At 35.5% G+C, this 21,363-nt stretch overlaps 2 protein-coding genes across 2 annotated transcripts; one reads left to right on the top strand and one right to left on the bottom strand.

Annotated features, from left to right (window-relative positions):
- LOC104103788 (annexin D4-like) lies at nt 1–2,833 on the top strand. Its single transcript, XM_009611721.4, has 6 exons — nt 1–138; nt 272–444; nt 969–1,187; nt 1,867–2,088; nt 2,282–2,353; nt 2,473–2,833. Exons 1-6 carry the CDS (start codon nt 93–95, stop codon nt 2,680–2,682), a joined length of 942 nt encoding a protein of 313 aa, XP_009610016.1. The 5' UTR covers nt 1–92; the 3' UTR covers nt 2,683–2,833.
- An 8,126-nt stretch (nt 2,834–10,959) lies between these two features.
- Nucleotides 10,960–20,535, bottom strand: LOC104103789 (annexin D3-like). The gene is made up of 6 exons (XM_070181420.1): nt 20,385–20,535; nt 19,976–20,121; nt 12,989–13,216; nt 12,505–12,717; nt 12,303–12,392; nt 10,960–11,345 (listed from the first exon to the last, which is right to left on the bottom strand). The coding sequence occupies exons 1-6, from the start codon at nt 20,458–20,460 to the stop codon at nt 11,142–11,144; spliced, it is 957 nt and encodes a 318-aa protein (XP_070037521.1). The 5' UTR covers nt 20,461–20,535; the 3' UTR covers nt 10,960–11,141.
- Nucleotides 20,536–21,363: the final 828 nt, after the last annotated feature.

The following is a 21,363-nucleotide window of genomic DNA, read 5'->3' as shown; positions in this document are numbered from 1 at the left end:
TCCAATTGAATCCAGAAGTCCCACCTCTCTCTCGCAAACACTTAAAAAAAAACAGAGACAAAAACTTAAACACAGAAAAATTACTCAAAGAAATGGCAGAGGCTAATGCGTATGCAGCTCTCACCAAAGCTTTCTCAGGTTATTTTCCATTTCTTCTTCTAAAACTTTGAATTTTTACAGTTTATATAAGAGTTAAATAGTTTAAGTTTTTACCACTAATTTTTTTACTTTCCTTCAATATAATATTTTGTTAATTTACACAAACTTGTAGGACTTGGTGTGGATGAGAATTTATTCATCTCAACATTGGGGAATTGGAATCGGCATCAGAGGGAATCCTATAGGGTAAGCACTCCAGGATTTTTCAAAGAAGATGAACGCCAATTTCAGAGATGGGATGATCAACATATTCTTCAGCTTCGCCAAGAATTTTTGCGTCTTAAGGTATTTTTATTTTTAATAGTATTAATTATGTTATAACATTTTGATTTTTGTCAGCTATATGTAATACCATAGTGAAATATAATTAATCCAATTGCTTATTGTCAGAGAGAGTGTGAAGGAAGTGGTTGTGACTATTTCATAAATTTGGTGGTTAGAAATTAGAATAATCAAATGACCAAAAAATTTAGCATCTTTTTCTTTTGAAAACAATACCTTTATTATAAATTTCGAAGAGGAGCCTTGGAGCAACAATAAAGTTATCTCCGTTTGAGCTATTGATCACGAGTTCGAGCCGTGGAATTAGCCACTGATGCTAAGCATCAGGATAGGCTGCCTACATGGCCGTGTGGCCCTTCCCGGGCCTTGTGTAAATGCGAAATGCTTTGTGCACCGGGCTGGTCTTTTACCTTTATTACAATTTTTAAAACCCCAATTCTGTAAAAAAAAAATTAAAGTTCTCTCATAAATTAGTTGTGATTTTGTTTTCTTATGATCATTTCCTTGTCATGGCCAAAATTTTGTAGGATGCCGTTGTGTTGTACACAATGCACCCATGGGAAAGAGATGCTCGCTTGTTTAAGGAGGCATTATTATTGAAAGTACCTCAACTTAAGGTTTTAATTGAGACTGCTTGTACTAGATCTTCTGAAGAGCTTTTGGGTGCAAGAAGAGCCTATCATTCCCTCTTTGAACATTCAATAGAGGAAGACATTGCCTTCCATATCCAAACTCCTGAAAGAAAGGTCTTTCTTCTTTGTCTTGATCTTTAAAATACCAATTCTTTTTGAGTTTTCACAGTCTAAAAGAATTTATACATTATTAGATCAGATCAGGTAAAAGATATCGTCCATAAAAAGTGAGATTACTAATCTTGAAAATAAGACAAGTTATTTCCTACAACATGTTAAGATACATCAATATTGTAAAATTCTTTATACTGCAAGTGTTTTTAAGTTAAATTAATCATATTTTTAATAGATTCGGTTTTCTCACATAGGACATATATCATGTCCATTTACTCATAAACATGCGTTCATGATCATTCGGGTTTACTTTTAAAATCGAGAATGAAAACTTGCCACTGATCTTGGTAATTAGGCGTTTGGAGATAATATTAGATTGGCTAAATGATTTTGCTATCCAAATTGAGGTCATTTCCTTTAATGGATAAGTGCACAAGCTTCTCGTATGGGCTTGAGATGTGAATATTTGGGCTATACTATATCTAAGTTCTCATATAGTCATATTGTCCCTTTTTTTTTTTTTTTGAGTTATAGTATATTTAGATCCATTTTTTTTTTTTGCTGAAAATTTCAATTCTCTTCATTCTCATTGTTATTATTGTCTTTGAAATTTTTTGCTATTATTATTGTCATTGTAAGTTTTCGATTAGTAATTTTTCATTTTTGTTATGACAAACAGCTTCTAGTTGCTCTAGTGAGTTCCTACCGTTATGAAGGGCCAAGAGTAAATGACGATCTTGCAAAATCTGAGGCTAAGGTATTTGTGAATGCTCTAAAAGATGCTAAGAAAAATCTCATTGAGGATGAAGAGATTGTGAGGATCCTTTCACACAGAAGCAAGCTCCATCTTAAGGTCCTCTATAGCCACTACAAGGAAATGACAGACAACTACCTAGACGAGGTAGCGAAAAAAAGGAGTTTAACTTCTATGTACTGATAAATAGTGTATACTTTTTTACATCATCAGATTAACATGATCTACGACCACAACAATGTAGGAGTTAAAAGGAATTAAGTGATTAAGAGAAAAAAGAAGACGTTCAAAATGTCATGGAACAATGGTCTATTCGATACTAATCTCAAATTTTTTTCAGGATCTTGATGGTTGCTTGATCTTGAAACAAGTAGTTCAATGCCTTTGTTCACCTCAAACATACTTCAGCAAGGTAAATAGCAATCACAAAATTGATAAATATACTATATTGTCTTGTATTTCACCCCCATTTGTTTGAATTTTTCGTTATCTATCTGACTTTTTTCTCATTTTCAATTTCTTATTGCGTAGATTTTGATCGAGTCCTTAAGATTGGATGTGGATGAATCTGCTAAAGACTCAGTCACCCGAGTCATCGTTACAAGAGCAGACGATGATATGAAGCAAATCAAAGAAGAATTTCACAGCAAATATGGAACTACCTTACCTGCAAAGATCGAAGAAGTTGCCAATGGAAGTTATAAGAATTTCTTGCTTACTATAGTTGCAAAATCTGAGTAATTTGGGCCAGATTTTCTATGGGTGGGTGCATGGTTCCATGTTCTCAAATTCTTGTTGAGTTGTTCCCAGTTGCTTTAATTTCTTTTGAAGTCCTTTGCTCAATATATGTATGATTTCAATGTTTCTATATAAAATGAAGTCCTTTGTTCAATATTGTTGAGTTGTTTCCCCTTTCCTGATTCAACTTATCTTTAGTATAATTTTTGAATGGACCATTAGTTTGTAGAATAAAACATCAGTGTTCTCTTATATGAGTTTTAACTTACAATATTTCTCCTTTGTGATCAATAGATTGCACCAGAAGCACTACTAAAGTTGAGATTAAAGCAAGGAATACTTAGTGGGCATTTGGACATAAGAATTGTAAAATTCCCGAAAAAAATAAATTTTTTTTCAAGTGAAAATGATATTTGAAAATTAGAGTTGCATTTGGACATGAATATAATTTTGGATTGTTTTTGAAGTTTTGTGATTTGAGTTTTTCAAATTTTCGAAAAATTTCGAAATCCATCTTCAAGTGAAAATTTGAAAATTTATGGCCAAACACTTATTTCGGGAAAAAAATAAAAATGTTTCGAAAAAAATTTGAAAATTTTCTTATGTCCAAACGGGTAAGTTATGGACGTACGATGACTAACTTCAGAATTCTAACTACTATTAGTTTCAAAAATTATTAATTTTCCCTTAGATTCTTCACTTCTTTTTAGGAATTATAATGGGTGAACTTTTAAAATTATTTATTTGGACACCTCAATTAAAGTCACAACCTATTAGTCAAGGAATGTCACTGCAAAATATACCTATTAAACGCAAGACGTTAAGACGGCCAAAAAATTAGGTCTGAACTATGCGGTGACGTGAAAAAACCCCCTAATAAAATAACGAAACATGGCATCCCAAATAATTTCCCCATCCTAAGAAAAAGTTTTTGAGCCAAAAAGAAACTTTTTTTTGGAACCTTTTTTTGTTGGGAAACGTGTCAGACTAGGCTAATAGAAGGAGAAAAATATTTGAAAGAGAAGCAATAAATTGCACAAAACAAGACAATAGAAGATTTACGTGGTTCGACAATTTTTGCCTACTCCACGGCCACACAAAGAATAACACTTTATTAATTGAATAGAGAAAGAAGAAGTTGAGGGATGATATGCAAATGAAAATGCATACCCCTTTTATAGTCATTTGAATGTCCTGCCGACGTAAGCGCTTACATCATAAGAATGCCAATGTAAGCGCATACATCATAAGAATGCCGATGTAAGCGCTTACATCATAAGTTCATCTCTTTTTGATTTTTCTTTCTTTTGTTTTGCCTACTTTTCTTTCTTCACATACAACAACATGTTTGCTACTATAAATTTTCCCCTCAAACCTATGTTACATCAAAAAATAAATTAAAAAAAGGATTTGCTATTCTCTGGTGGCGCCTTCACGCTATCAGTCTTGAAGGCTAACTGAGGCAGTGCACAGCCTCACTTTGTCAACACCGACAACTTTGGTCAATATGTCTGACAGGTCCTTTGATCCTGGTATCTTTTACAGGGAAAAAGTTTTTTCACTTATCAACTCTCGGATATGATGATACCTCAACTGGATATGCTTCGATCTTGCATGAAACACTAGATTCTTGGCAAGATGAATTGCACTCTGGCTATCGCTGAAAAGCTCACAATTGTCCTGCTCTTTACATAGCTCTTTAAGAAAATTCTTGAGACAAATCATCTATTTTTCAGCTTCTGAGATTGTCATGTACTTTGCTTCAGTGGTAGATAGAGCAACATTTTTCTGAAGTCTGGACATCCAGCTAACAGCAGTGCCACCCAAGATGAATACGTAGCCTGTGGTACTTTTTCGACTATCCAGATCGCCGCCTAAATTTGCATCAACAAAACCTTGTAAAATAATATTGCTCCTTTTAAAACAAAGTGCCATATCTGAGGTGCCTTTGAGATATCGCAATATCCATTTTACACCTTCCCAATGCTCCTTTCCTGGATTTGACATGTATCTACTGACAACTCCAACTGCATGGGCTATGTCAGGTCTAGTGCAAACTATAGCATACATCAAACTTTCTACTGCTGAAGTATATGAAATTTTAGACATGTACTTCCTTTCTTCATTTGTCTTAGGTGATTGGTCCTTCGACATATTAAGATGGCTTCCGAGTGGAGTGCTTCTGGTCTTTGCATCATGAAGACTGAACCTGCTTAGTACCTTCTGTATGTACTTTTCTTGAGACAATTTTAAGGTTACTTCAGACATGTTTTTGCTAATTCTCATCCCAAGTATTTGCTTAGTTGGTCCTAATTCTTTCATTTCAAACTCCTCCGCCAGTTGTTGCTTAACCCTGTTGATCTTATTTATGTTAGATCCTACAATTAGCATATCATCAATGTATAACAGTAAAATGATATAGGATTTATCAAGATTTTTGATATAATATCAATGGTCCATCTCACATTGCGTGAAACCATTATTATGCATGAATCCATCAAATTTTTTGTACCGTTGTTGGGGTGTTTGTTTCAAACCATACAAACTCTTCTGCAACTTACACACAAGGTTTTCTTTACCAGAAACTTAAAAACCTTCAGGTTACTTTATGTAGATATCTTCTTCAAGGTCACCATGCAAGAAAGCAGTTTTAACATCTAGCTGCTCCAAATGCAAATTTTCTGCAGCTACGATACTTAGCACTTACCTGATAGTAGTTAATTTGACTACATGAGAGAATATCTCGGTGTAGTCAATCCCTTTCTTCTGCTGAAAGCCTTTTACTACTAATCGTGCTTTGTATCTCTTCTTACTATTATGCTCTTCCTTGACCCTTTACACCCACTTGTTTTGCAATGCCTTCTTTCCTTTTGGTAACTCTGTAAGTATCTATGTTTTATTCTTTTGAAGAGAATTCATCTATTCTTTTATGGCTAGCTTTCACTTATCAGAGTTTATCATCTGCATTGCTTCAACAAAATGCCCTGATTCTCCAGCATCAGTCAGAAGTAAATAGTGGAGAGAAAGAGAGAGTTAACCTATCTGGAGCATTCGTGACTCTTTTAGATCTCCTTAATGTATGTTCATGATTAACTGATCCCGAATTTGATTCAAGTCCTGACTCCAGATCTGGTTCTCCATATGATTCTATCTCTGGTTCTGGTTCTGATTCTAATCCAGATTCGGCTTCTGGTTCGGCATCTTCAATTTCAGATCCAGTTGTAGTCTCTCTAGCCACTTCATTCTCTGAGATTTTTTCTAACTCAAATGTTTCAGATGTCTGTCTGCTGGTAATGGTTGGTTCTACTTCAAGCTTGTCTTTGTATATCATATTTTCATTAAATGTGACATTCCTGTGTCTTAGGATCTTTCTATTCTGATCATCCCAAAATCGATAACCAAAATTATCAGCACCATAGCCAATAAAGAAATATTTCTTGGCCTTTGGATCAAGCTTATCTCTATCATTAGAGTTTACATGCACATAAGCAACATAACAAAAAAATTTCAGATGTGAGAGAGTTACCTCTTTTCTTGTCCATACCTCCTCAGGAATTTCAAAATTTAGCGGTATAGAGGGTCCCCTGTTTGTGAGGTAAGCTGTCGTGTCAACAACCTCGGTCCAAAAATACTTCGGCAATCCAGAATATATTCTCATATTTCTAGCTTGTTCATTTAGGATTCTGTTCATCCTCTCAGCAACGCCATTTTTTTCCGGTGTTCCAGGAACTGTCTTGATTATTTTGATCCCATTCTCAGAGCAGAATGCTTTAAACTCTTGACTATCATACTCTCCTCCATTATCAGACTTCAGACATTTTAACTTTAGACTTGTCTGATTTTCAACTTCAGCTTTCCATCTTTTAAAGGTAACAAACACATCTGATTTATTTTTCAAAAAATAAACCCATATCTTTTTTGTAGAATCATCAATGAAGGTGACATAATAGTGCGAGCCTCCCAGAGAAATTACAGGAGCTGGTCCCCACACATCTGTATGCACTAGTTCCAGCTTTTCTTTCTTTGGCGTCCTTCCCGCCTTTGAGAAACTAACTCTCTTTTGTTTCCCGTAAATACAATCTTCGCACAAACCTAATTCAACATGCTTTAGGCTTGGCAACTTTTCTTTGGATGCCAACAACTTCATTCCCCTTCTCACTCATATGCCCGAGCCTCCGGTGCCACAATGTTGTATCACGACCATGATCAACTGTTGCGATAGTATCTCTCTGTATTGCAGTTGCATACAATGTTCCCTTCTTGAAGCCTCATGCCACAACCAAATTTCCTTTTGTTATCTTCCACGATTCGTTACCGAATGTTGTTGTATACCCTTCATTGTCAATCTGACCCATAGATATTAGATTTTTCTTGAGGTCAGGAACATGTCGGACATTTTACAATTTCCATAGCATGTCTTGTGAAGTCTTTATATGAACTTCACTTTTTCCGACAATGTCCAGAGGTTCGCCGTCTGCTAGATAAACTTTCCTAAATTTTCCAACAATATAATTATAAAATAATTTTTTGCATGATATAGAGTGAAAGGATGCACCTGAGTCTAGAATCTAAGATTCGCCTGGACTGTCTGCACAACATATTAGTGCATCACCGACTTGTTCAGTAATTACATTTACTAAATTATCATACTTGTATTGATCGTTCTTCTTCTTCTTTGGCTCTCTACATTGACTACTCTAGTGATCCTTTTTATTGCAATTCCAACACGTAATGTATTTGCGATTTTTGGATTGCCATTTTCTCCTTGACTTTGATCTGCCACGACCATGACTTTGTCCTTTTTGGCTGCTACTCCCCTGCTTTCGGTATTAAAAGCAGATCCTGGGGAATCACTTGATTCTCTTTGGTGAATATCTTCGCTTAGAACCAAGTCTCTAATATCATCCAATTTGAGTTTGGTACTTCCCGATGAACTGCTAACTGCAGTTACTGTTGCAGACCAACTCTCTGGTTGAGATGATAGTAGAATCAACGGCCTGACTTCGTCATCGAATATTATATTAACAGAACTCAACTAAGTTAATATTACATTAAAGTCATTGATATGTTCTGTAACAGATCCATCTTCTCTCATCTTTAAGTTGAACAATCGACGCATCAAATAGACTTTATTTGAAGCAAATGACTTCTCGTACATATTTGATAACGCCCTCATCAGGCATGTAGTGGTCTTCTCGTTAATGATGTTAAATGCCACATTTCGTGTTAGCGTCAAACGAATCACACCAAGAGTTTGGTGATCTAATAGATCCCAATCCGCTTTGGTCATATTCTCTGGTTTTACCTCGGTCAGAGGTAAGTGTAATTTTTTTTGGTACAAATAATCCTCTATTTGTATTTTCCAGAATCCAAAATCTTTCCCATTGAACTTGTCAATCTTAACCTTCCCTTCTTCCGATGCCATTTTTTCACAAAAAATTTTATGTGAATAGTGCCTGTGAATAGTAACAATGATTAATAGTGTCGCACTATTCTTGTGAATAATACCTGTACCAATACCGTACTTTTCTACCAGAATTACACTATCTGTGCTCCGATACCAGTTGTTGGAAAATGTGACAGACTAATAGAAGAGAAAAAGTATTTGAAAGAGAAAAGCAATAAATTGTACAAGACAAGACAATAGAAGATTTACGTGGTTCGGTAATTTTTGCCTATCCCACGGCCACACAAAGAATAACTCTTTATTAATTGAATAGAGAAAGAAGAAGTTGAGGGATGATATGCAAATGGAAATGCATACCCCTTTTATAGGCATTTGAATGTTCTGCCTACGTAAGCGCTTACATCATAAGAATGCCGATGTAAGCGCATACATCATAAGAATGCCGATGTAAGCGCATACATCATAAGAATGCCGATGTAAGTGCTTACATCATAGGTTCATCTCTTTTTGACTTTTCTTTCTTTTGTTTTGACTACTTTTCTTTCTTTCACATACAACAACATGTTTGCTACTATAAGTCATCCATCTTCTACCAAATTGAGTCCAAATTGAGTTGCATTAGTGTTGTGTTATAATTTCGACAAACCTGCGAATTCAAAAGAGGTGATAAGTCAGTATTCATATTTTTTTTTAAAAAAAAGCTACACTACTCTAACATTATTTATTTACGATGATAGCATTAATTGAGCTTAAATGAAGAATTGAAGATTTATATAGCTTACCCCAATTTGTTTGAGGCTGATAGACAGTATTGTTATACACACTAACTTGTAGTAATATTGTTGCCAGTTGCTACAGCCTACAACTGCTTTCCCAAGCACCTCCTTTTGTGGTGAAGCATACCAAGATAGTATTATCCTTCTGTTGCCAAAAAAAAATATTTTTATAACTCTAGGGGTACTAGGATTCAAACCAAGGTCTTAACCCATTTAATTGAATTGATGCATAAACCTAAAGAAAAGAAATAGAAGAATTTAAAGAAAAAAAACATGGCAAGTGTTTAAATCCGTGAACACTTTCTCATTTTCATTTACAAAAAAATAAATTTGTGCTGTTGGGCCTATATTGGACCAGTCTTTGCTGCGTTACTAGGGTTGGATGTGTTATTGGGCTACTCTTCTTATTTCTAAGGGAACTTGGTGTGAAAATGCACAGATAGTCATGGCAAGTGCACAGATAGCCATTCTCATGGATGTTATTTAGAGGCTAGCCAATATTTATTTTTGTCATGAAATTTTAAACTAAACAACTTAACTTTAGGACAAAAAATTAAAATTCAGGACGCACTGCTAATCCCTAAATAACAAAGCTTTATTGTGGCTATCTGATGTCATTTCTATGATAGTCATTGGGGACACCTATTTAACGTATAGCCGAAGTTCATAAATATTTGTCAAGTCTAGCCGTTTCAAAAAGTTTCAAACATACGGATTAGATCTTCGGCTTACTGACGAAATGTCGGAATTTTTTAGTCTAGGATCGGTAATTCGGGTAGTGCGGAATATAGCCAAACAACGGTATAATGACAATAACAAAGACAATGGAAATTGATAACAACGACAATTAAAGTAGATAAAGAAGACACAAATTTAACGTGGTTCGGTCAAAGTGACCTACGTCCACAAACGGAGAGGAGCAATTTACTATAACAATAAGAGTACAAAAGAGAGTACAAAATAAGAGTAAACACTCTAATTAATCCCAAATACCCTAAGAGAAAAACTCACAAAATCACTCCAAAGAAAGGGTTCACACAAGTGCTTCCCAACACTAACTCTCATACAAAACACTCTTAATAAAGGAAGAAAGGAAGAAACAAGAATTGAAGACAAGTCTTGTTGGTGTGTATAAAATGAACTAATTGCCTTCCCTTTTATAGGCAAAAAAGTCTTGGTCTCTTAAGTGTAAAAAAAAAGATACAACTTGTGCAAATAATGTCCACCACATAATACAATATTTTTGGATCTCAAAGAATATTGCCAACAAAATCTACACTTTTCAAAGATGCTTGTGTGAGATGGACTCCATTAGCCAAAATATTGGCCATAATTACTGTCTTAAATTTCACTTTTTACCTTTAGTTCTTGTCTGAAGTTTCATCTAAATATATAAAGTTTTTGTCTGAAGTTTCACCCACATGTCTGAAGTTAGCTGCAACTGTCTTCATTCTTCAGCTTTATGTTTCGATCGAACACTCCTCAAATCAGTCCCAAAGGCTTCCAAACATCGGATTTAGCTTCACCCAACAAGTTTTAGCAATACCCAAACAATATTTTTCATGGGATTTTATAGTTCTTCAAATATATTATTTTCCATCCAATAAAATCGGTTTTTCCATAACTCTCCCATACCCCACCCACAAGTCACTGAACAATTTTAGTAAAATCCCCTATAGTAGTAGATTTTAAATATTTTACTAACACTATTCATGAAAATTTAGTCTCACTTCTACAAAGTCACTTAAAAGTAATGACAAGCACAATACCGCTAAAATTAACGGTTTATACTGGCAATTTAAAATAGTGCAATTAGAATATGATTTTCTATTGACATTCTTTCTAATGCAAAACTAATTAACTTTTTGAGTCATTTTATCAAGATGTGCCACTTAAACTATGGTCGATAACAGAACTTTAGTATCTTGCAAGTACCTTTTTTTTCTTCTTCCTATTGAAGTGAAATGGTTTTCACTTTTCATATGAATAATTGTCTTTATCCTAAAAATAGCTTATTCTTTTTTCTGGATCCTATTTGTAACAGTTATTTCTTTCTTTGGGTTTCAATTCCTTAGCCACGTTCTATGTCTCAGGAAATAAAAACTGCTTTTTACTCACAAGCAAGTGACAAACCACAAACTTACACATAAATCACTCTCCAACACTTTTAAGTATTTCACAACAAATCCACCCATCAATGTTGCTATAGCATTTTTCAAAGCATATAAAGTAGAGTCATAGTATTGAAACACAACAACACAATGTTCAAATCCAAAGAGCTACACTTTGGCACCTAGCAGTGTCATCAGGAACTTCATGTAATCACCTGATGTGTCACCAATAACTGCATTATCAAGGCTAGTCTTGTTCGCAATGAAATACTCTCCCCTTACTTTCATCATATCAACTTCAGCACGAGTTACAATGGCTCTAGTTAGAGATTCCTCGTCAGTTCCTATCCCGACAATCGAGGCTCTGACAACCTGATCATTCCAACGTGAAAGAGAATACAACATACAGAAGAGTTCAACAAACAAGAAGAGAGAATTCTGACAGAATTAGGGAAATAGCATCACAATTGCACATTGCAGGCCCGAGATATTGTAAATGGAAAATATACTGGATAGATTAAATAGTTTTCCTTGCTAGTAGGAGTCTATGCTAATGCAGGAAGCTACTAAGCCGATACCCTTCCTAGAAGGTGCTAAGTTCAGTAGTGGATAGATTGGCATAGGAGGACTTTGAAAGCCACAGTTTTGGTTAATTTTTGTTTGGTCATGTCTCTAGAGTCCAATGAGCAGGAGGTGTATATATGCTTACTTGGTTGAATAAAATGTTTTCATTTGACCAAAAAAAAGTGAAGGTACTTTACTAAATTATCAGATACAATTAAATCAACTGGTGCTTTCAACACAATAAAGATATCGTAGCAAAGTACAACTGAACTAACATAGGAGCTGGCACATTCTTTCAGACTAATTACGCACAGAATTAACCTGTTAATAGCCACAATAACTTGAACAAGCTGAAAGTAATAAAATGGAAGGAATCCTTCACCCTGGTAATTAAGGCCCTTTACAGGTTCCACAGCTTTGACTCTATTTGGTCGTTTAATATAGCTAATAACGACAGAGAAGAAGAAAGATAAGGAGGAGATTTTATATTCTATGGTGCCGATGATTCTTTAAGTCTAGACCAACCAGAATATTGATATGCAATTTAAGAGCACTGTCATACTTAAATCAAATATATGGTCTAGTTTAGAAAAAATGTGATCCCGTGGATGTAGAAAGCAGGAGCATGTGTTTGCCTTAACATTATTATATTAAGGTAGGGCTGTGCTGATTTTCTGACAGATGATTTGCGAGGTAAAAGGGTGTCAAAACGAGAAAAATACTTAAACCAAAATATAAAGGAAAAATATGTTCTTTATTTAGTACCTCAGCAAAATGTTTCTCTGGCGAATCAATGCACCAGATAACCACCTTCAGTATAGATTCCAGCAGACCTTTTCCACAGCTCTTAATGTCCTGTAAAAGAATCATTAAAGTAGATAGAATAAAATGCACATAGAAGACACAAAATGAACAAGCAGAACTAATAAGAAGAAGGTTGCGCAGGCAGCTTTGTAAGAAAAGTAACCTGGTCAATGGAGAATCCGTAATTTTGCTTATAACACTCAAAAGTTGCTCTAAGCTGATGAAAATTCCTTGTGCTGAGTATCATCAGATGATTATCAGAATCCAACTGCTTTGTCCTTATGGCTTCACGAAGGATAGCAGCTTCTGCATTTGCAAGACTAGGATCCACCAATTCTTTATCATATCTATAGGACCTTACTAGACCAATAAGAATCTGGTGACATCAACATAACACATCATTTCAGTAACTTCTATAGAGGTTGGTAACAACAACTCAACATCACAATCAATCATCAGAAATTGTGCTATAAAACTGATGATGAATCATCATCTAGGTATGATGTCTTCAGTACTCTATATGCATCCCACCAGATCTATGGTAAGACACTGAGAATTACTTGGTGTCTTTAGAAAACTCGAATGAGTTGGTTAAAAAGGATTGTGTCCTTAGGCTAGTAGATGTGGCTGGAAGTGACCATACGTACCTTTTGTACAGGCATAGGGACATTTGCGGCGATATCTTCTTCAAGTGAACAGTTGAAGAGGCCACAATATGCTTGTCTTACAGCGACCAGATGATCAGGAGATGATGCACAAGCTATCTCTACTATCACTTGTAATTGGGTGATGGTTTTCTTTTTTGACTTCAAAGCTTCATTTGCTAGTCGAGCATCTCTTTCAGAAGGCTCATACGTCCACAGGATTACTGCTTTCTGTCACACATGAAAAGCTAAAATTAGCACTTGAAAACTTGGGTATATAACCATGCCCAAATAGAGACTGAGCATATATAATAGTTATGTCAATATATAGTGTATATAAGTTCCACATCTACCTGCGACTAAAAGGTATGACACAGTCAATTTTATTTCGAGCACTCCCAAGAAACTAAGAATCTCTCAGTCTCTGCATATATTGCTGCCTCTACTTAGGACTAAGAGGGTGTTTGGCTAAACTTATAAGTTGGTCAAACTAGCTTATAAGTACCTTTTATGAAGGCAGAAAAATAGAATGAAAAGTCAGTATATTTGATGAGCCTCCAATGGAGTTTATATACAAAGGAAGTAACCAATTGTGCTAAGCTAACTCCTAGAAGGTAGGAAAATATAACCAGTACAAAAAACAAATTAACTGAAAAAGCTAAAATCCAGCGGATACTAAACTGTAGCCTAAAGTAACTGCACAAAGACCCATTCAAACCTAACAGCAAGTGCTAAGATGTAACAGCAGTAGTACATGTGCTATTATGCCCCCTCAAGTTAGGCATGAAGATACAACGCCTAACTTGGGAAGCATGCGTTGGAAGGCCGGCTTGGACAATGGTTTGGTGAGTGGATCTGCAAGTTGATCAGCGGAGTGGACATGCGATACGCGGATTAGGCCATTGCGAACTTGGTTACGAACAAAGTGAAGATCAACCTCAAGATGCTTCATTTTTGTATGATGTACTGGATTCTCGGCAATGTAAGTGACCCCAAGGTTATCACAAAGTATTGTAAGAGCAACAGAGAGCGGCACATGAAGATCTTTGAGCAAGTGTGTGATCCAGTTTGTTTCAGACAAGGCAGAAGCAACGGCACGCATGATACTCTGCCTCAGTGGAGGAGCGAGAGACAGTAGGTTGCTTACGAGACCACCAGGAGATAGGCGTCGTGCCTAGATAAACAATGTAACCAGAGATGGAGCGGCGATCATTGATATCACCCGCCCAATCGGCATCAGCATAGGTATACAGAGCAGTTGAAGGTTGTGGGGAAATACGAATACCATGCTGGGATGTTTCTTTAAGATACCAAAGGATCCGTTTAACTGCCTTCCAGTGAGCCACAGAGGGAGAGGTGTTGAACTGAGTAAGCTTGTTTACCGAATAGGTGATGTCAGGTCGGGTAAACGAAAGGTACTGAAGCTTACCAAGCACAGATCTGTACTCTTTGTCATCAGTTTTGGGTGCTCCGTCATCAAGCATTAGTTTCGTGGACGTGCTCATGGGTGACTGAACACCTTTGCAGTCTTGCATCTGAGTGTCATGTAACACCTCCTGTATATACTTAGATTGACTGAGAAACAAACCGTCGGCATCCCTATATACCTCAATGCCCAAGAAATAGTGCAGTAAACCAAGATACTTTAGAGAAAGTTTTTTCGAAAGAGAGGTAATTACATGTTGAATGAGTGTTTCATTACTGCCCGTGAGTATGAGGTCATCCACATATATCAGAACATAAATAGTAACTCCCAGATTGTGCAGAACAAAAAGAGAATTATCACACTGCGACATTTGGAACCCCATTTGAATCAACGAATCAGTGAGTGCATCGTACCAGGCCTTAGGAGCTTGTCGAAGTCCGTATATGGCCTTCTTGAGATGGCAACCATAGTCGGGATGATCCAGATTTTCATAGCCGGGAGGTTGTGACATATATACATCTTCATGAAGCTTCCCCTGAAGAAACGCATTGTTGACATCTATCTGATGTAGTGCCCAATTATTATGTACAGCAAGAGTGAGTACTGTCCGAATGGTGGTGGGTTTAACAACCGGACTAAATGTCTTGTGAAAATCAACCCCAGGCCTTTGGGTGAACCCTTTTGCAACTAAACGTGCTTTGTACCTGGGTCATGAGTTGCAGATTGATCTGGCTGTGGGTTGTTTCCCTGTGCGGCACGAAGTGAGCATACATCTTGGCGTGTATCTCGCATCAACGGAATAGTGTGTGTGTGTGTGTGGGGGGGGGGGGGGGCAGCTGAGTGATAGTTGTATCAACTGTATTTTCTGGTTGACAGAAAATAGTAGGATTATTCTGATCTAAAAGAGTTTCCCAATTTAAAGATGAGAAGTTCTGTTTTAACTGAGAAAATATATTTTCAAATGGGAAAATATCTTCTAAAAATTTTACATCCCGTGATAGAAATTAATATTTTGGAACTCGTGGGTTCAAAGCACTGATGCGAATGATGAGTGATGGAGAATCCTAGATAAACACAAGGTTTTGAATATGGTGCTAATTTATTTTGGGCATATGGCCGGAGCCATGGGTAGCAAAGACAACCAAATGTAAGAAGAGAGTTTTCTCATTGAATAGAACTTCAAAAGGTAACTTGTTATCAAGTGTGCTTGTGGGTAGTCGGTTTATGAGATATGCTGCATGATGGCAGGCAAATGTCCAAAAATTGGATGGTAAAGCAGTTTGATGAAGTAGCGTTTTGGCTGTCTCAATAAGGTGTCGATGGCGTCTTTCAGCCATGGCAACCCTTTGAGGTGTGTGGGGTGGAGAAACAAGGTGTTGTATACCATTGAAGTTGAGGTACGGTTCTAGGATTTGATATTCTCCTCCTCCGTCAGTGTAAAGGGTGAGCATTTTGTGACCAAAATGTTTTTCACGCACAGGATGTATGCTTTGGAATTTTTTTTGAACTTCATTTTTGTTTTTCATTGTGTATAACCAAATGTATTTGCTATAATGATCAACAAAAAGACAATAGTCTCTCTTTTTATCAATTGAAACCACTGGAGAGGGCCCCCATAGGTCGCTGTAAATTGTTTCTAATGGATATTTGCTGCACAAGGTGTTTGCATAAAAGGGAAATTTGTGAGCTTTATTGCAGCAACAAGAATTACAATAAGTAAATTTGTCTTTCGAAGAATATGAAAGACTGGAACTTTTTAAAATAGAAAATAAAACTCGAGAATGGGGGTGGCCCAATCTTCGATGCCACAGATGTAAGGAAGGGCCAGCAATGGCGACGTTGATGGTAGGGCGAGACAGTGACGGCCATTCGTAGAGTCCTGCTTTATTCGGGCCACACAGAAGAGGTGTTCCCGTAGTCAGATCCTTCACAAAAAATTTAAAAGGAAAAAATTCTATTGAGGTCAGGTTGTCTTTGCAAAATTGAGAAACAGAAGTAAGCTTGCGCTTGATAGCTGGAGCACACAAAATATTAGAAAGTTTGAAGGCATTATTTGGCGGAGTTTATTTGAGTAATTCAATTGTTTGTAACATCAAAGTTTAACTATGCATATAGCACTCAAAAGGTCACTCAACTAAATTTTTTAAATTTTTGATTGTCAAATACCTATTTATCCTCTAAATTATCAATTTTGTTAACTTTTTAAATATTACTCCCTTCGTTCCGGTTTATGTAAACCTATTTCCTTTTTGGTCTGTTCAAAAAAGAATGACCCATTTCTAAATTTGGAAATAATTTTGCTTAAACTTACAATTCTACCCTTAATGAGAAGCTTTTATAACCACACAAATACTTTGGGCCCCATTTTGAATTGATTAGGACCACAAATTCCAAAAGTCTTCTTTTTTTCTTAAACTTCGTGTCCAGTCAAACAAGTTCACATAAATTGGAACGAAGGGAGTATAAGTTTTTTCTCTTTTTAATCTACATTGTGGACTTACCTATAAAAAAATATATTTTATTTATAAAATAAAAAATTAGTTTTCAGCTCATATAATGGCGGAATAATAATATAATTGAGCATAATTTTCAACCATATATAATGTATATTATAAAAATATTTTTATTTAAATAATTATTTTTATATTACGTGCATGAAATATATATATTTTACAACCTTTATTTTCTTTCATTCTCAATTGTGTAAATAATTTTTTTAATTTTTGTTGTTAATACTAAAACTATTACGAACAAATTATTCTAATTAATTTTTTTACTATGCTCATTATTTTGTTATTCCAGCATTATATATGCTTAAATACTTTTTTATCTTTTTAATTTATAAATAAAATTTAATTTTTATATAGGTAAGTCCATAATATAAATTAAAAAGGGAAAAATCATAATATTAAAAAGTTAAAAAAATAAAAAGAAGATAAATGTCTATAATTTAAAGGGTAAAATAGGTATTTGACAATTAAAAATTTAAAAAATCTAGTTGAGTGAACTTCTGAGTGCTATAGACATAGTTAAGTGACTTTGTTGTTACAAAAGAAAGAAAAGTTATTTTAACGGATAACTTGGGATAGTTGAGTGAGTAATGGACTCTTATTTGATGCATGTAAATGAGTAGTACCAGTTTGAGTAATAGGAATCCCATTACCATTACCCATTGTTACTTTCTCAATCCATTTGAAGTCTTGAACATTGTGAAGGGAAGTATTATCAGAAGTAATGTGATAGAGGCACCTGCGTCAGAATCCAGGGGTCACTTGGTGGTGTTTGTGCAACAAAATTTGCCTTTGCTTCAAAGTGGTTATGGGAACGTGAGCGGCACACATTTGTTGTATGGCCAAAGTGGTCGCATAGTTGACAGCGAACTCGTGGGGTTGAACAGATTGGTTAGGAAAGTTGCGCCAGTGGGGATTGGCGTTTTGATTGGACTGCTTATTTGGGGCACGCCAGTTGTAGTTACTGTTGGGTGGGCGTCGATTGTTGCGTGGAGCTGGTGAAGAATTCGTGATGCATTGAGCAACAACTGCTGTGACTTGTGTGGTAGTTTTCTTAAGGTCCTCATGTTTGAGAAATAGCTCATGATCAAGGAGCTTATCAAAAAGTTCCTCATAGCTGATTAGAGAGTCGCGTGCCCGTATGGTTGCGGAGATCTCACGAATCTCTGGGTCGAGCCCGCTTAGTATTTTCACCACAAGTTCTTCATTAGCGACAGGAGAACCTGCTGTGGCAAGTTCATCAGAGAGAGATCGAATCTCTCGCAGGTATTCAGCAATCGATTTGGTGTCTTTGGTGACCCGACTAAGATGGTGACGAAGACTAAAGATGCGAGTTTGCGATTTGTTCGCAAAGGAAGTATGGAGTTGATCCCAGGCAGCTTTAGAGTTGGCTGCAGAAGCGACAATGGATGCAATAGTGGCATCAACAGAGGCCATTAGAGCATTTTGGATAAGTTTAGCTTGATGAAACCAATCCTTATACTCCGGGTTGGGCGTCTTATGGCTGTTGGTGGTGACTGTTTTCAGAGGAGATAGCGTAGAGCCATCAAGATAACCATAGAGGTCATGACCATGGAGTAGCATGGCAATTTGGGCCTTCCATGTAGTGAAATTATGACTGCCACACAATTTAATGGGTAACTGAGATGATGGGTTGAATTGGATTAAATATTTGAACACAACGGTGTTGTCGGCATTAGCAACTGGTATAGAGGAACCCTTCTTTGCAGAGAAAAATAAAAAGGATCTTGGATAGTTTACTCGTTAGAGTATTGTTTTGGCTCTGATACCATATGAAGGAGAAAACTAGAATGAAAAATCTGTATATTTGATGAGCCTCCAATGAAGTTTATATAAAAAGAAAGTAACTAATTGTACTAAGCTAACTCATAGAAGGTAGGAAAATATAACCAGTACAAAAAACAAATTAAATGAAAAAGCTAAAATCCAGCGGATACTAAATCGTAGCCTAAAGTAACTGAACAAAGACCCATTCAAACCAAACAACAAGTGCTAAGATGTAACAGCAGTAGTACATGTGCTATTACCTTTTGGCTTATCTAAGCATTTGGTAAATACCCAAAGTGCTTATAAGCCAAGTGATTATAAGCTAAAATCAGCCATAAGTCATAAGTTGGTCCCCCCAACTTATGATTTTTTTTAGCTTATAAGCACTTTTAGTTTGACCAAGGCTTTTACTAGTTTATCCTTAATAATATTTTCTAATTCACAAAATATTTTTCCCAAAATAAATTTTCTAACTTTCTTTTCATTCCATATTCGTTGTTCATCTTTTTCTTTACAAAGAAATTTTTAATTTATAATCTTTTGTAATGTTTTTAAGGATGTTTTAGTCATTTTAATAAAAGAATAACTTATCAGCACTTTTCTACCAAACACATCAACTGATTATTATCAGTTTCAGCACGTCTATCCAAACACGTAAATACTTATTTAAAAAATTAGTTTCAACACTTAAAAATAATTTTCAGCACTTCAAGCTTAGCAACTATTTACAATCAGCTAATCCAAACGGGCTCTAACTCATTAGAAAAAAAAACTTAAAAGGAGTAGGAGAAGTAAGGACAGTCATTGCTAGATATTTTTAATATGAAAAAAACAATTTATTCCCATTAAAGGACTACAAATTTCAGTAAAATGGCAAGTTGTATAAAAAGTCAATCTAAAGTTACATAACAGGCAATATTTACTAGTTATGAATAGTCTCGAACAAATGGATATTCAATTTATTATAATTATGCCCAGACACTTTGCACCAGGGGAATTCTAGAAAATCAAGGAAAGAAAACATTATTCAACTGTAGAAATTAGAAGTTAGAAGTAATGAAAATTTGCATCAACTTTTCACAATATTCCAAATTTAATCTCAAAACAATAAACTCTGAGAAACCAAAAGAAAAGTAAAGCCAAATATGGAAACTACGTAACCTATAGGGAGTAACATCCTAATGAACCAATGCTATCAAATTGAAAGCCAATTACGGAAGTGAGCAAATAATTAGGTCGAAAAAAATGTAAGAGAAGAGATTGTACCCTGAAATCACCAGATAATTCAGCAAAAATGTCATCGATAAGGGACCTGTTGTAAAGTTGCTCATAGGTTTCTCTGATCTTCTTCCTCTGACTTGCATTTCTGTGACCCAACACCGATATTACTGACTTCTCATTCGTTCCCAGGCCTAAGCAAAACCACATAACAAATCTCTGTCTTTTATATCAATTAACAAAAAAATAAAACAGCTAATCTCTTTCTGTTCCATTCTTTTTTTAAAAATCCTTTTGTTTTCCCCAATCAAATTGCTACTAGGAGTAGTAATTTTTGTACATGGAACAACCAGTAGCTAATCTCTTTCTGCCTATCAGCACAGAATCAAAATTGCAACTAGCAGATTATATTTGCATTGAAAAGAAAAAGGAAGGAATTAAGGAAAAGAAGAGAGACCTTTGAAGGCTTTCACGAGAGTTTCACAGTCTTCAGTAGGAGAAGGAATTACATCTGGTATTCTCACTGTACCCATTTCTTCTCTTCCTCAGAAATTGCAAGTTTTGCTTTCTGTTTCTAACGCTTTCAGTTACTAGTATTTTTGTTTTGTAACGCTTTCAGCTATTTTTCCCTCCTTCATGAAAAAGAAGGGGCAAAATTGGAAATGAGGACTTTGTAGCTCACTGCCATTAATGCCCTTATCTTTGTTTGGACTGTAATACCCCCACGTTGAATTTTCACTTGCTCCAAATTTCTGCACTTCTCCTTTGGACGCGTAGCCTTTCCTTTTTTTTTTTTTTTTTTAAATATTTTTTCAAAATATAGTGACTATTCGATCCGAGCTGAAGAGAATTCTAAAAACTCCATGCTCTTTCGATTCTCTTTTGTCTACTATTTTACCACAAGTAGATCTTGCGAGTTAAGTGATTCATTCGAAGAGATGAATAAGTCCCAAAAATACATTGAAAAGTAGACTAAGTCCCGTCATTATAATAATAGTAATATAGAATGTCATTTTCTATACTGTTTAAGGTATCGCCTCATTTTTTGTTAGCTCCATGTTTTTTTTAATACAAGAATTCACTAGTTTGACTAATTCTAATTCGTGTTATGTATAATCAATTAAAGGGTAAACGTTCCTTACCACGAGTTTTTTCATTTTAAGGGTTTGAATTCGAGAGTTTTCATTAAAAGCGGAGAGATTTCATCCGTAGTAGGTCAATAATATTTCAGCTATCTTCTAGTATTATTTCCATTTTGCCCAGATATCACCGGGTGAACATATCGTTTTCCTATCAGCCAAAAGTTTGGAGTTCATTTGTTGGCTGTTTGACGTAAAATGTTCTTTAATACTTATGTTGGTAAGAGCATTTCATCTGAAATAGTGTGAATGATTTGAATATTACACTTGAAAAGGAGAAAAAATTTTAGATTATTG

The sequence above is a fragment of the Nicotiana tomentosiformis genome, chromosome 1 (assembly GCF_000390325.3).
Source record: "Nicotiana tomentosiformis chromosome 1, ASM39032v3, whole genome shotgun sequence".
Taxonomy (NCBI): Eukaryota; Viridiplantae; Streptophyta; class Magnoliopsida; order Solanales; family Solanaceae; genus Nicotiana; species Nicotiana tomentosiformis.
The sequence above is the reverse complement of the archived record's forward strand: the minus strand, read 5'-3'. Positions and strand labels throughout refer to the sequence as shown.